This window comes from Zootoca vivipara, chromosome 10 (genome assembly GCF_963506605.1).
Source record: "Zootoca vivipara chromosome 10, rZooViv1.1, whole genome shotgun sequence".
In the NCBI taxonomy this organism is placed as follows: domain Eukaryota; kingdom Metazoa; phylum Chordata; class Lepidosauria; order Squamata; family Lacertidae; genus Zootoca; species Zootoca vivipara.
The window spans coordinates 54,674,103-54,689,200 of NC_083285.1; the positions used below are offsets into that span (position 1 = coordinate 54,674,103).

The following is a 15,098-nucleotide window of genomic DNA, read 5'->3' on the forward strand; positions in this document are numbered from 1 at the left end:
GATTGACAGGTTGGCATTCCAAGTGGCCTCCCAGGGGTGGGGAGATAATGATCTGGCCTGCAGACTAGAAGAGCTTTGTCACTCCGGATATAGAGGTATTTAGCAGACTTCTCGGCAACTTTGTAAAACTCCCATGCTTGGGGAGCAGCCTTTGCCAACCAAGTGCATTCCAGATGTTGGACCAGAGCTTGCTGCTGGCTAGGGCTGATGGGGGTTGTGCTCCAACAACCTGTAGCGGGCACCGCATATAAATCCTGTTGGATAAATATGTATATATAGCCAGATAAGCCCCAATTATTTCATCAGCAGTGTACATTCCAGTTTGTTGCAGTGCCCATGACAGGAGAGGAGAGTGCAACGAGAAAAGAGTAGGTCAGGCAAAGGAGAGCACTTGGAACATTCCTTTCTGCTCTCATAGCACAAAACTAGAGGTTTAGGTGTCAACATTCTGGTTCTCCCCGCTTCCACCTTCGAAGGAGGAATTAAGGCTTACCTTCCATAGGAGAAGAAAGCCATCCTCTCTTTGTCTCCCAAACAGAATTTCCTAATGTACCAGTTAATCCCAGGAATCTCTCTCTAGGTGAGTTTCAGTTTGCCATTTCTGCCGACAACAATGCAGAGTTCTGGCTGAGTCCAGGCGAGAGCATCTTGGACCTCCAGCTGCTGGCAAGTGTTGGCAAGGTACAGTACATGGGGCCTGGTGGGAACAGCGAATGTGCAAGCCTAGCAATCAATGGGGTTGCAATTGGCAGTGAACTCCCTTGCAGGATATTGGAAATCTACTGTTCTTTCGGCTTTGCTTTGTAAGAGCTGGATGCTGCTCTGCCTCAAGGTTCAAGAATGACTAAAAATACCAGTCAACAGCACTGGATCCATAGGAACATAAGGTGAGCCTGCTGGCCCATAAGGCTAATGGCCCATCTATTCCAGCATCCTGTTCTCACGGGGGCCGGCCAAATGCTTATGCGAAGCCTGCAAACTAGGCATGAGCACTCTGCCCACTTGTGATTCCCAGCAACTGGCATTCAGAGGCATATAATGCCTTTTGACAATGGAGGTAGAACATAGCCAACATATCCTTTAGTAAATAATTGAACACTTGCATTATTTAAGTTGGGGAAGGGCTCACAGCTGCTCAGTAAGCAAACAAGGAGTGTGTTGCAGTTCCATCTGCTTGAGGAATAATGTAAAGGGGACTTTTTCCGTCTTTGTGCAGACTGGGAAGGAGTGGACGGCACCTGGGGAGTTCGGGAAATTCAAGAGCCAGAAGTCGAGGCCAGTGAAGTGAGTGAACTTCTTAGCTGCTGCTTCTGTTTTGCTCAACAGACTGCAAGTTTACTCGCTTGTCGTGGACCACCAAGGAACAACGCAGCCTCTTGCCCTGCATTAAACACAATTGGCATGCATTCTCCCATACTGATCTCCAAGTTTTTAAAAATACTGTTTTAGAACATTGCAACTCCATGTGTGTCATGTGTGTGTGTGTGTAAATAAATTAAGCTTTCTCCTTATCAGTAGTATGCTCTGTGCTGCTTAAGCCTTAAAATAACTTGAGAGTGCCTCCTGGTGGCTATTGTCTGTATTTCCTAGAGACAAACTAATTTCTCCTCCTCTCTTACTTTTCTCTGATGAGATAAATTCCCCCTAAGATTCTCAATAATCAAATGGCAACTATGGATTCAGTTAGCCAAAGCTGTCCATGTCTAGGCTGCAATAATCATTTCACAACCGTTCCATCTGAAAATTAGCCATTCACCCTGTCTTGTGTTGTTCCATTTCCCTGCTTTGAGGAACTGGAAGTTGTGGCTTCTGTAACTCTTGAGCTGCATGCACAGGACATGTTTGAAGCGTAGTCTCTTTTCCTGTGTTCCGGATATTTGTTCTGCTTCTAGATAATCACATCCACACCATACATGGTTTTCCCCACGAAAATATTGGGAACTGCAATTTCCAATACCCTTAACAAACTACAGTTCCCACGATTCTTTGGGTGGAGTCATGTGCTTTAAATGCATGGTGTGTACACAGTGCAAGGAGCTGAGGCTCCACTGTGACTCTTATCCAGGCAGGTGCTCTTGTATACTGCTAGCCAGGGACTTCAGCTGTGGTTTTGAAGTTCCTGCCTGGATCACCATTTCCTGAGAGAGAGAGGAGGGTATAGAACTGCCCAGGAACCCAACCCAGGCAGCTGGTGTGGCAGTCTCAACTCCTGAGGCAAGGATTGTTGGATCCAGTGTGGTGTAGTGGTTAAGAGTGGTAGACTCGTAATCTGGGGAACCGGGTTCGCGTCTCCGCTCCTCCACATGCAGCTGCTGGGTGACCTTGGGCTAGTCACACTTCTCTGAAGTCTCTCAGCCCCACTCACCTCACAGAGTGTTTGTTGTGGGGGAGGAAGGGAAAAGGAGATTGTTAGCCGCTTTGAGACTCCTTCAGGTAGTGATAAAGCGGGATATCAAATCCAAACTCTTCTTCTTCCAGTGAATCCATAGTTTCTAATCCTGCTCCTCCTCCAAGGACACTTCAGGTTCTGGGTATGGGCAGGACTGAACTCTGACACTCTGTCAGTCTTTCAAATTGTGCAGGTTGACACTGTCAGCAATGGCAGAAGTGACCTTGCCATTAGATGAGTTGACTTGTTACATTGTCTAATTTGAGCAGAGATGAAGAGGAACATAGAATTCAGTGGCTATATCCCTTAGCTGGAAGGAATAATTCATCAAAGGCTTAAATAGAATTCCAACCCAGTTTGAGTTCTTGGAAGACATCACTGTACAGAACCAATGGAATCCACCCCCTTTTGACCAAAGAGTAGATACAATCTTATAGTCCAAAGTGATGTGGCTACTTCAGTTTCCGTGGGGAAAGTGGGGAAAGATGCTCTGCATCAATAGTGTTTCTTTGTCCACTTCCCTCTCGCAGGTTGTCTTCCACGAGCAAGTACTACTTTGAGGTGCTACACAAGCAAGATGACAAAGGCACAGACCACGTGGTAGTGGCAGTGAGTACTCAGCCTAGGGCTGCATTCAGATGGCACTTTATTTCATCATCCCGACATTTCCTTACCAGCTCATTTTTGCATTTTTATGTGATCTTTCTCACATACTCAAAGAAGACCAAATAATTGATCACTTGAAATGTCTGACGTACTCCTGAGTGTTGCATTGTTGTTGCTGTTTTTAATTTAAGAAGACTAGAAAATCATGTACACGAGGCAGATGACAAATACTAAATTCGATTGAGCAACCAAAACAGTAACTGCAATGTATTCTTCCAATATATCTAATAATGCCAAAGACACACACTAAGCTATCTCAGAAGCGAGGATTAAATTAAACAATGAGCAATGAGAGAACATTTGATAGTTTTGCTCATCCGCTTTTCCATGGATATTCCTGCTTTGTGAAAAGCCTCACTATCTTCATGCACAGTGTAATATATTAACAGGATCTGAAATTGGGAAAGGATTCCTTGACTTTGTAGATCACAATTGTATACTGTGTACCCAATTACTTTGCATCAGTCATGTATAAGTACAGAAGAGGTTGGGGCCCTTAATAGTTGTGCTGAAGAGGAAATTTTGCAAGGGCAGCCTCTTCTACACAACAATTAAAGGTACAGGAGCCCCACGCTGTCTCTTTTCGGCCACCAGACCTGTATAGCAGTCCACCAGGACAATAAATCTCCTGGCTTTTCTGCTTGCTAGAGATCTGTTAAACCACAATATGTAAACAGTGGACTTGGCAAACTATAGCTTGGCAAACTACTAGTCATGTGGGTCTGTTGTAGACAGATCTCTCTTTCCTTTCCTAATTGGCAAATTTACAGGGTGCCGGCCGCGGGATCACATTCATCCAGTGCTTTACCAGCTGCACTGGCTCCCGGTGGAGTACAGGATCAGGTTTAAGGTGCTGGTTTTGACCTTTAAAGCCCTATGCGGCTTGGGACCCTCGTACCTACGGGACCGCCTCTTCTGGTATGCCCCGCGGAGGACCTTAAGGTCCACAAACAACAATATTCTGGAGATCCCGAGCCATAAGATGGCTAGATTGGCCTCTACTAGACCCAGGGCCTTTTCAGTACTGGCCCCAACTTGGTGGAACGCTCTTTCCCAGGAGACCAGGGCCCTGCGGGATTTGTCATCTTTCCGCAGGGCCTGCAAGACAGAGCTGTTCCGCCTGGCCTTTGGGTTAGACTCAGCTTGACCCCTGTGTTTTCCTCCCCCATGGCTTGGATTTATGGACTACTTGAAATGAGGCTGCACTTTAAATTTTAATACTGTATTTTAATCTGTATTTTAATTAATTGTTTTTATGTTTTATTGTAATTCTGTTGGTGTCAGCCGCCCTGAGCCCGGTTTTTGACTGGGGAGGGTGGGGTATAAATAAAAATATTATTATTATTATTATTATTATTATCTTTGAATGCATCCGCCTTTCTCTTTCAGTGGAAGCTGAATGACCCGGAAACCAAGTTTGCTGTTATTGACTCTGAATCCCTCTCCCTTTATGCTAGTAAGTATCTTCCCCTCCTGCCCCACAGGACTAATAAGGCCAAATGGGCTTTTTGTTGCTGTCAGTCTTCCTTCCTTCCCATCACCAGAAAATCTTTGCCTCTAACCGCAGCACATCCTAGGCAGATGCAGAAATATTGCACTATACCCTTCTTCACTTCGTATCAGGTTCATTTCATAGGCTTTCGAGAGGCACTGAGCTTTGAGAGAGGGCAGAAAATATCCTGGGAGGCTTGTGAAATGGGACTTGCATGTAATTTACTGAAATTTGGAATTCAGGTTGGGTTGCCAGATTAGCATTAAAAAATAAGGAGCACTTTGAGCTGTGAAATCCCTTGAAGCTTGTTAGCAGTATGTGACAGAATTGACAAGAGTTAGAGTTGCAAGAAGAAAAATATATCCAGCTGTCCTAAGAAGGTGAATTATTCCTTCTTCCTTCCTTCCTACCCTTTCACACTATTTCTCTCCCCACCCACCCCAATGTGCTTTAGATGAAACGCTTTTGAAAATGGACGAAGTTGGTCACATCCCGCAGACACTGGCTACGAATCCAAAACAGATTATGTACAATCAGGGTGCAATGGAGCACTCAGCTGACATGCTCAAGCCTGACCCCCGGGACACCATTCATAAACGTAAGTATCTAGCTTGCTGCCAGAGCATAGGAGTGCAGCCTTAGATGGCTTTGTTTGGGGCTGATCTAGAGCAGCTACCGTAGATACAAAAGAGAACAAGCTCCTATGTATTTAATGGTTAGTACCGTAGGAACTCTCTCCCGACTGCCTTATGCCGATCTGCTTCTGTCATAGCCTCTCATTTATTTTCTGTTTCTCAGTGCCTCTCATAAGGAAGTCGCAGTTGCGCAAGATCCTTCCAGACTGCCCTTACAAACCAAGCTACCTGGTCAATGGATTGCCTCTGGAGCGCTATCAAGGGCTTCACTTTGTAAGTCTTAATTCTCAACTCAAGTTTTTGCCCAGCTTGCAGCTGCTGCTAACAGTGAAGTCCAAAATAAAACAAGCAGCACGCAAAGGCACCAAATTCAATCAAGTTTCAATCAAGTATTATTAATCCAAAGAGAAAACAATAAGAGAACCATATACAAGTGCTGACACAAGAGCCAAAATCAAACGTTAAACAGATAGCATGTACAAATTAAAGGCAAACCAGTCTTTATAGTCTTTGAGGCTATCTAGCGGTCAGCAAGTGGCAGCAGGTCGAACGAGGTGTCAATGGTAGTAGACAGGCTGCCGGCGTTTTTTGCCTGTTTCGCCCATATGACGGGCTTCTTCAGTAGTTCTCCTTGTACTTTTATGTTTAGTGCATTCACTGGTGGTATAAACCAGGTCTTATTAGTATTCGAATTAAGACACTAATATACATATAAACAGAACAAATATCAAAAACAGTACTTACAATTTGTATGAAACCACTTATCTTGGCTTAGGCCACAATGCTCAGGTGTTTTTTCAAAAGGTTCTCTCATTTACATATTCACTGGTAATACAAATCAAATTCTAATTATTGTTTGAAATAATACAGTAATACAATTTCTAAAATACATGTACACATAAAGAGATACTTACATTTCTTGTATTCAGAGTATTTTTGGTTTGAGCATGTATTGACTAAGCAAATATCCTGTGTTTGGAGCACACTTATATACAAAAAGTTGGTTCACAGGTGATAATAATTAAAGATGACAATTAGGAGGGGGCAGAAGAATGTGAGTACTGATAACACTTACAGTATCTCTATGATTACTGTATGTTATACTGCTGGTGTGTTCGTTTAAATGAATACAGAAAGGTCAAGATCTGAGTTTAAACCGTCCGGTTGTAATGTCTTAAACATAAAAATCAATTTAGTTTCTTGTTGTCTCAATATTTTTAGGATATCCTGCTTGTGGTATTTCTTGGGTGTGTACTGCCATAAGCCAAAAAACATTAAATCGGAGTCACTGTGTTTCATTTGTAAAAAATGAGGTGTAAGAGGGGCTTCCATCACTTTATTGCGGATGCGTGATCTGTGTTCTCCTATACGTACCTTTAGTGCCCGCGTGGTGCTGCCTACATACAGTTTGTTGCAAGGGCACCGTATGCAATAAACTACGTTCTTGGAGTTGCATGTGGTCATGGAGTTGATTTTAAAAGTGAACTGCATATGTTCACTTTTTATTTCTTTTACTTGTAAACTGTAGGGGCACATATTGCATGAGCCGCATCTATAGTGGCCTTTAATGACAATGGATGGTGATTCCAAACAATCAGCTTTGACCAATTGATTGCGCAAAGTTCCTTTCTTCCTCAACCCTAAAAGGGGGGGATCTTTACAGCCAGGTATGTCTTCCACAATATGCCAATGTTTATATATAATGTTTCTAATGTGGCTGGCCAGGGGTGTGAAATCCATCCCCATGACCAGGCGGCTGGGTTTTCTGTTTTTAATGCTATCAGACCGTGTTTCAAGCAAATTTTTTCGATTGCGACCGTCTACACGTCTGTATGCGTCCTGTATGATACAATTAGGGTAGCCCCGGTTAACGAGAGCTTTTTCTAGCTGATGAGCCGCATTTCTATAGTCTCTCTTGTCCGTAGCATTCCTTTTCAGTCTGATTAACTGTCCGTATGGTAAATTTCTTTTTAAATGAGAAGGGTGACTTGAAGAGTAATGGAGTAGGGAGTAACAATCCGTTAATTTCTTATACGGTTTGAATGCCAAGGTGTTTCTATTTGAAATGTAGACCACTACATCCAAAAATGGAATTTCTTTTTTGTGATACTGACAAGTAAATTTTAGATGGGAATCCAATGTGTTCACCCATTCTTGGAATGCAATACATGTTGCTTCAGATTTAAAAATTATGAGCAAATCATCAATGTATCTTTTAATCAGAATGATGTCATTTGTAAAGGGGTTAGATTCAGAAAAAAATGTTTGTTTTCAAAGTCAATCATGTGAATGTTTGCTACCGATGGGGCCAATGCCGCGCCCATGGCAACCCCCTTGGTTTGGATGTAGAAGTCATTTTTATACCTGAAGAAATTATTTTCAAAAACAATATCCAGTAATTGGATTAAAAAATAATAAGGAGGGGTTTGTTCTTGTCTGGAACGTAGTAAATTTTCAATGGTCCCTCTTATGGTCTCTAGTGGGATATTAGTGTAGAGAGAACCTACATCGAGTGTTGCCAGGATCGCTCCTCTAGGCACGGGAAGGTCTTCCAGTTTAGCAATAAGATCTTTAGTGTCTCGGATATATGTGGTGGTGGCAGTGGAGTATTCAAATATAAATGAGTCTAGGTACTTGGATAAGGGTTCAGTGAGTGAACCAACAGCTGAGACAATAGGACGGCCCGGGGGTGGTGTGATATTTTTATGGATCTTGGCGAGAGTGTAAAAGATAGGGACCCGTGGATTTTTACAAAGTAGGAACTCGGCGGTTTGTATAGAAATATAATCTAGCGCTAGAGCCTCATTGACCGTGATACGAATAAGGTTAGAAACTTTCTGAGTGGGATCATAACTAAGAGGTAAATAATATCTTCTGTCGGCCAATTGCCTGTTTATTTCCCGTTCATAAGTGACTGTGTCCATTAAGACAATAGCCCCTCCTTTGTCCGCAGGTTTAATTGTGATGGAGCGGTCATTCGCCAAGTTATGAATTAGCTCTTGTTGTTCTCTAGTTATATTATGTCTAGTAGGGATATGACGTTTTTCCAATCTGTCTAAGTCTTTTATAATTTCATGATGAAGAGCTTCTATCCTAAAATCCTGGTTATGGGGGAATGAAGGTTGATTTGGTTTTAAAAGGAGTACTAGTGTCCAAGGTATCAGTGTTGGACTGAAATAATAATTTTAGTTTCAGTTGACGGATCATTTTATACACATCAATGCGAGTGCTTAGGGCCGAATATTTTTGGGTGGGAGCAAAATTTAAGCCTAAACTGAGTACTCTCAACTCATCCGAGGAGAGTATCCGGCTTGACAGATTAACGACAGTTATCTGTTCTTCCCTCTGCCCCTGCGCCTGTGAGGGTCATACTGTGTATGTTGTCTGGGTCTTAATTGTCTAAACTCAGATGTTGATTCTGATGATCCTCTGCTGGAAATGCTACTGTTCTCATCTGGAATAGTAGTGCCGTTTTTTGTTTGTGGATGTTTGGTTTTTCTGTCAAAAAACCTATTGTTTCTATTTTCATATTTAGACCAATTGTACACTCTATTGTTTGCATAATCATCTTTATCTCTATTGAATTTTTTCCTTTTGTATAATTTTAACTCTTTACTAAATTCATTAATAGAATCTTCAAAAAAATTTATTTCTCTATCAAATGTGGTTTTGTCACTTTCCTTCTTGAAATCTTTTTTAATCCTCTCTATTTCATGGTCAAATTTGTTCATTTCGGACTTAGATTTTTCGATGATTAGTAACATTAAATCAATGGCGCATCTATTGAGTATACCAGTCCATTTCATGACAAATTCTTCATCTCCTTTGTAAAGACTGGGTTGTTTAAGAACCCTTAATCCCCTTGGAATCATATTGGATCTAACATATTCCGAGAGCGTAGATGCATGTGAATATGCTCTAGTTCTTTTCCTCCCCAAGTCCATTAAATCCTCTAAAACATTCACCATGTCCCTCCCTTCTTCCTCATCTAAGGGAAAATCCCCTACAATGCGGGATTGTTCTTCTTCAGTGTAACCAAACACATGAGTGCCAGAAGCCATAGGTACAACAAAAACAGAGATGATGGGCTAATGCTGCCAATTTCTTCAAAAGTCCAAAATAAAACAAGCAGCACGCAAAGGCACCAAATTCAATCAAGTTTCAATCAAGTATTATTAATCCAAAGAGAAAACAATAAGAGAACCATATACAAGTGCTGACACAAGAGCCAAAATCAAACGTTAAACAGATAGCATGTACAAATTAAAGGCAAACCAGTCTTTATAGTCTTTGAGGCTATCTAGCGGTCAGCAAGTGGCAGCAGGTCGAACGAGGTGTCAATGGTAGTAGACAGGCTGCCGGCGTTTTTTGCCTGTTTCGCCCATATGACGGGCTTCTTCAGTAGTTCTCCTTGTACTTTTATGTTTAGTGCATTCACTGGTGGTATAAACCAGGTCTTATTAGTATTCGAATTAAGACCGACAGAAGATATTATTTACCTCTTAGTTATGATCCCACTCAGAAAGTTTCTAACCTTATTCGTATCACGGTCAATGAGGCTCTAGCGCTAGATTATATTTCTATACAAACCGCCGAGTTCCTACTTTGTAAAAATCCACGGGTCCCTATCTTTTACACTCTCGCCAAGATCCATAAAAATATCACACCACCCCCGGGCCGTCCTATTGTCTCAGCTGTTGGTTCACTCACTGAACCCTTATCCAAGTACCTAGACTCATTTATATTTGAATACTCCACTGCCACCACCACATATATCCGAGACACTAAAGATCTTATTGCTAAACTGGAAGACCTTCCCGTGCCTAGAGGAGCGATCCTGGCAACACTCGATGTAGGTTCTCTCTACACTAATATCCCACTAGAGACCATAAGAGGGACCATTGAAAATTTACTACGTTCCAGACAAGAACAAACCCCTCCTTATTATTTTTTAATCCAATTACTGGATATTGTTTTTGAAAATAATTTCTTCAGGTATAAAAATGACTTCTACATCCAAACCAAGGGGGTTGCCATGGGCGCGGCATTGGCCCCATCGGTAGCAAACATTCACATGATTGACTTTGAAAACAAACATTTTTTTCTGAATCTAACCCCTTTACAAATGACATCATTCTGATTAAAAGATACATTGATGATTTGCTCATAATTTTTAAATCTGAAGCAACATGTATTGCATTCCAAGAATGGGTGAACACATTGGATTCCCATCTAAAATTTACTTGTCAGTATCACAAAAAAGAAATTCCATTTTTGGATGTAGTGGTCTACATTTCAAATAGAAACACCTTGGCATTCAAACCGTATAAGAAATTAACGGATTGTTACTCCCTACTCCATTACTCTTCAAGTCACCCTTCTCATTTAAAAAGAAATTTACCATACGGACAGTTAATCAGACTGAAAAGGAATGCTACGGACAAGAGAGACTATAGAAATGCGGCTCATCAGCTAGAAAAAGCTCTCGTTAACCGGGGCTACCCTAATTGTATCATACAGGACGCATACAGACGTGTAGACGGTCGCAATCGAAAAAATTTGCTTGAAACACGGTCTGATAGCATTAAAAACAGAAAACCCAGCCGCCTGGTCATGGGGATGGATTTCACACCCCTGGCCAGCCACATTAGAAACATTATATATAAACATTGGCATATTGTGGAAGACATACCTGGCTGTAAAGATCCCCCCCTTTTAGGGTTGAGGAAGAAAGGAACTTTGCGCAATCAATTGGTCAAAGCTGATTGTTTGGAATCACCATCCATTGTCATTAAAGGCCACTATAGATGCGGCTCATGCAATATGTGCCCCTACAGTTTACAAGTAAAAGAAATAAAAAGTGAACATATGCAGTTCACTTTTAAAATCAACTCCATGACCACATGCAACTCCAAGAACGTAGTTTATTGCATACGGTGCCCTTGCAACAAACTGTATGTAGGCAGCACCACGCGGGCACTAAAGGTACGTATAGGAGAACACAGATCACGCATCCGCAATAAAGTGATGGAAGCCCCTCTTACACCTCATTTTTTACAAATGAAACACAGTGACTCCGATTTAATGTTTTTTGGCTTATGGCAGTACACACCCAAGAAATACCACAAGCAGGATATCCTAAAAATATTGAGACAACAAGAAACTAAATTGATTTTTATGTTTAAGACATTACAACCGGACGGTTTAAACTCAGATCTTGACCTTTCTGTATTCATTTAAACGAACACACCAGCAGTATAACATACAGTAATCATAGAGATACTGTAAGTGTTATCAGTACTCACATTCTTCTGCCCCCTCCTAATTGTCATCTTTAATTATTATCACCTGTGAACCAACTTTTTGTATATAAGTGTGCTCCAAACACAGGATATTTGCTTAGTCAATACATGCTCAAACCAAAAATACTCTGAATACAAGAAATGTAAGTATCTCTTTATGTGTACATGTATTTTAGAAATTGTATTACTGTATTATTTCAAACAATAATTAGAATTTGATTTGTATTACCAGTGGATATGTAAATGAGAGAACCTTTTGAAAAAACACCTGAGCATTGTGGCCTAAGCCAAGATAAGTGGTTTCATACAAATTGTAAGTACTGTTTTTGATATTTGTTCTGTTTATATGTATATTAGTGTCTTAATTCGAATACTAATAAGACCTGGTTTATACCACCAGTGAATGCACTAAACATAAAAGTACAAGGAGAACTACTGAAGAAGCCCGTCATATGGGCGAAACAGGCAAAAAACGCCGGCAGCCTGTCTACTACCATTGACACCTCGTTCGACCTGCTGCCACTTGCTGACCGCTAGATAGCCTCAAAGACTATAAAGACTGGTTTGCCTTTAATTTGTACATGCTATCTGTTTAACGTTTGATTTTGGCTCTTGTGTCAGCACTTGTATATGGTTCTCTTATTGTTTTCTCTTTGGATTAATAATACTTGATTGAAACTTGATTGAATTTGGTGCCTTTGCGTGCTGCTTGTTTTATTTTGGACTTTTGAAGAAATTGGCAGCATTAGCCCATCATCGCTGCTAACAGTGAAGCTTAGGTTAAAGGTTGGCTTTCCTTTTAGGAAGGTGTGTGTAGTTGTCCACAGTGGCATGTGATGTTAGTGGATCGTCAAATCGTGACCTATTGCTGCAGTTGCTCCACTGCCGTTTTTGTGTGTGCTTGCACAAACTTTCTTTCAAAGTGGTAGCTGGATGTGAGCTCACGTGGTGATGCCCAAAGCTCAGTAGCTAAGATTGTCTCTGTTTCGCTTGCTCTGCTCCTCTAAGTTTAAACATATCTTCTCCATTTATCTTGGGGTCTTAGTAGGGAACAGCTCAGTTTTGGTTGCCACACATTTGATTGGCCGAACACCAATGGCATTCATTCTTTTCTCCAGTTTAGGCGCTAACTGGGATAACTTGCCACATTGAGTTTACACTTTCTTTTAACCAGTTCATCCAGACGAGAACATTCCTGTAACATGAAATAATGAATCTCTGTAGTGCAGAGCTTTCCAAACTTTTCATGTTGGTGACACACGTTTTAGACATGCATCATTTTGCCACACAGTAATTCAGTTTTACTAGCAAACCGGAAGTTAAACTAACCACTTTCCAGCCCCCCTGCCCCCGGCAGAGTGTGGGGCGTCTTCACGTGACACACCTACACACTGCAGCCGACACACAAACGTGTCATGACACATAGTTTGGAAAGCTCTGCTGTAGTGGGTCAGACAACATTTCAGACCTTAAATACCTTATGGGAAATGCAATTGATTATTTTGAGCAGCTCCTGATGATCATTTAAGTAGTATAGATGCTCAGTTACCCTGAAATTGCAGCTGCGCTCACGTGCTTCACTGTTTGTTTCTGTTACAGAAGCGTTAAACCTAGGGCTTTAAATGTTGTTCTTGTTAGCATATATCAGCTACCTTTATCAAGCTCAAAAATAAGGAAAAGAGCTTCTATGTTTAGAATAGAATAGAACAGAATGGAATAGAATCATAGAGTTGGAAGAGACCACAAGGGCCATCCAGTCCAACCCCCTGCCAAGCAGGAAACACCATCAAAGCATTACAGGTGGTTGTCTCTCCTCTTTCGTTTTGGAATAAGTGACTACAAAATCAATAGCATGACCGTTGTCCTTTGTATGGAAAACTAAGCATCTCTCTCAAAATTCTACACACGTACACAACAGTCAGTATAAATAAATCTGAGGCAAGTTTATTGATTTTTTGCTAATAGACCTGAGCTGTGCTCTGGAAAGTTTGGCTGTCCCTGATCACACAAAATAACCCTGAAGTTTAGTTTTAGTACTGATTTTTTTGTGGATTCCCCCCCCCCCTTTTCTAGGTCCATTTGTCATTTGTATACCCCAATGACCACACTCGTTTGACGCACATGGAGACACATAACAAGTGCTTTTACCAGGAAAATGAATCTTTCCTCGACAGGTAAAGCCTTCCTTCTAGGTAACTGAACTCTGCTGTTTTGTCACTGGAAAGCAGGGGCTGAATTTTAGGAGAAAGGTATTGCTAAATAAAAGATGTAAACTTTTTTTTGCTGTAGAAAGTCTTTTCAGTAACTTGGTTCCTGCTAGACATGATGGGGATTTGAGGGTGCTGGGTGCCTTCAGAAAGTCAAAAGGATTAAAGACTGCTTCGCACCGGATTATTTCCTACGTGTTTTTCTACATGGAAGAGAGATCTGTATTGCCTTATGCAAGCAGAATCTAAAGCTGCTATTGTAGTTTGTTACAACCAAGGTCCTGTTCACTGACCCTCACTTATTCAGTTAGCATTTATTATTTGTTTCTGTATCTAGCATGGAGTCCATGTCAGCTTACAGTATATTTTTTGTTTCTGTCACCCAGTCCATGTAACTATATAAATCCCCCTTCTCTTTATCTAAATATCTGGCTATCCAAATGCATTAGATACTCCCTACCCAGAATATTTGCGCCAAAGAGGGTTTGCAGTACCAGTATTGCAAGATATATTTTTAAATAAGCTGCAAGATACTTTTGGAACTGAAAAATAAGTATGTTGTGTTGCCACAAGGTGGATTACAAGTGCAAGGAATGGGGCTGTAGCAGGATTAAGGGCCAGTTTATATGATCAGCACATGAAAACACAAACTAGGTTGTGGGGATGAAGGGAACAGCCCAGACTTCTCTGTCGTGTTACGTTTTCTATGGGCAGAGAGTTTTATCAAGGGAATAGCATAAACATGCAACCTGCTACCTGCAGCCTGTAAGTAGTACAGTCCAAGCAGACCTTAACCACTTGATTCTACTGGTTGCATAAAATGACTCCCCTTAAGCTGAAGAGATGTTTAGCAGAGCAAAAATGTTGCATACTGGCTAAGCTTAAAGAGTGTGGCAATTGTAATGCCTGGGTTTCCTTTTTAACTCCTGCAGATTTGGATTCTTCAGGTATGTGAAAATGGACAAGCCAGAGGGGAGGAATTCAGATTCTGAGGAAACAACTAAGTTGCCAGGTATGGAAAAACCTGGAAAAGCTGTTTCATCTGCCTCCTCTCTTGTTTTATGGTTGACTAATGAGAGATAAAGAAGAGAGAGAGACTGCAATGGGCAGAATCGGAGGAAGTAGTTTCATTATCTACATCAAACGAGGAACAACCAGAATGGGAAACATGGCTGACTAAGATGCTTAGTTCATATGGAAGCATGTCCACCCCCCTGTTCAAAATGCAACACTTATAGAATCAGAGAATTGCAGAGCTGGAAGGGACCGTGGTGGTCATCTAGTCCAACCCCCTGCAGTGCAGGAATCTTTTCCCAATGTGGGGCTCAACCCACGACCTTGAGATAAAGTGTCTCATGCCCTACCCACTGGGCTAAATGCATCAAGAGAGAAACTTGGGACGCCTGT

General features: G+C 41.5%; 1 protein-coding gene and 2 long non-coding RNA genes across 3 annotated transcripts in view; 2 read left to right on the forward strand and 1 right to left on the reverse strand.

Moving 5' to 3' along the window:
* The window catches only part of B4GALNT3 (beta-1,4-N-acetyl-galactosaminyltransferase 3), an 80,810-nt gene that overhangs the window by 52,042 nt on the left and 13,670 nt on the right, over nt 1–15,098 (forward strand). Inside the window, exons 6-13 of the mRNA XM_035127004.2 lie at nt 581–681; nt 1,217–1,284; nt 2,920–2,998; nt 4,445–4,511; nt 5,002–5,145; nt 5,346–5,455; nt 13,558–13,658; nt 14,624–14,703. Of these exons, the coding sequence (XP_034982895.2) occupies nt 581–681; nt 1,217–1,284; nt 2,920–2,998; nt 4,445–4,511; nt 5,002–5,145; nt 5,346–5,455; nt 13,558–13,658; nt 14,624–14,703 (750 nt within the window). The remainder of the gene's footprint in view (nt 1–580; nt 682–1,216; nt 1,285–2,919; nt 2,999–4,444; nt 4,512–5,001; nt 5,146–5,345; nt 5,456–13,557; nt 13,659–14,623; nt 14,704–15,098) is intronic.
* LOC132592772 (uncharacterized) lies at nt 5,547–6,737 on the reverse strand. The gene is made up of 2 exons (XR_009558295.1): nt 5,927–6,737; nt 5,547–5,839 (listed from the first exon to the last, which is right to left on the reverse strand). It is a non-coding gene; the product is annotated as an uncharacterized LOC132592772 (long non-coding RNA).
* LOC132592773 (uncharacterized) lies at nt 10,987–12,177 on the forward strand. The gene is made up of 2 exons (XR_009558296.1): nt 10,987–11,797; nt 11,885–12,177. It is a non-coding gene; the product is annotated as an uncharacterized LOC132592773 (long non-coding RNA).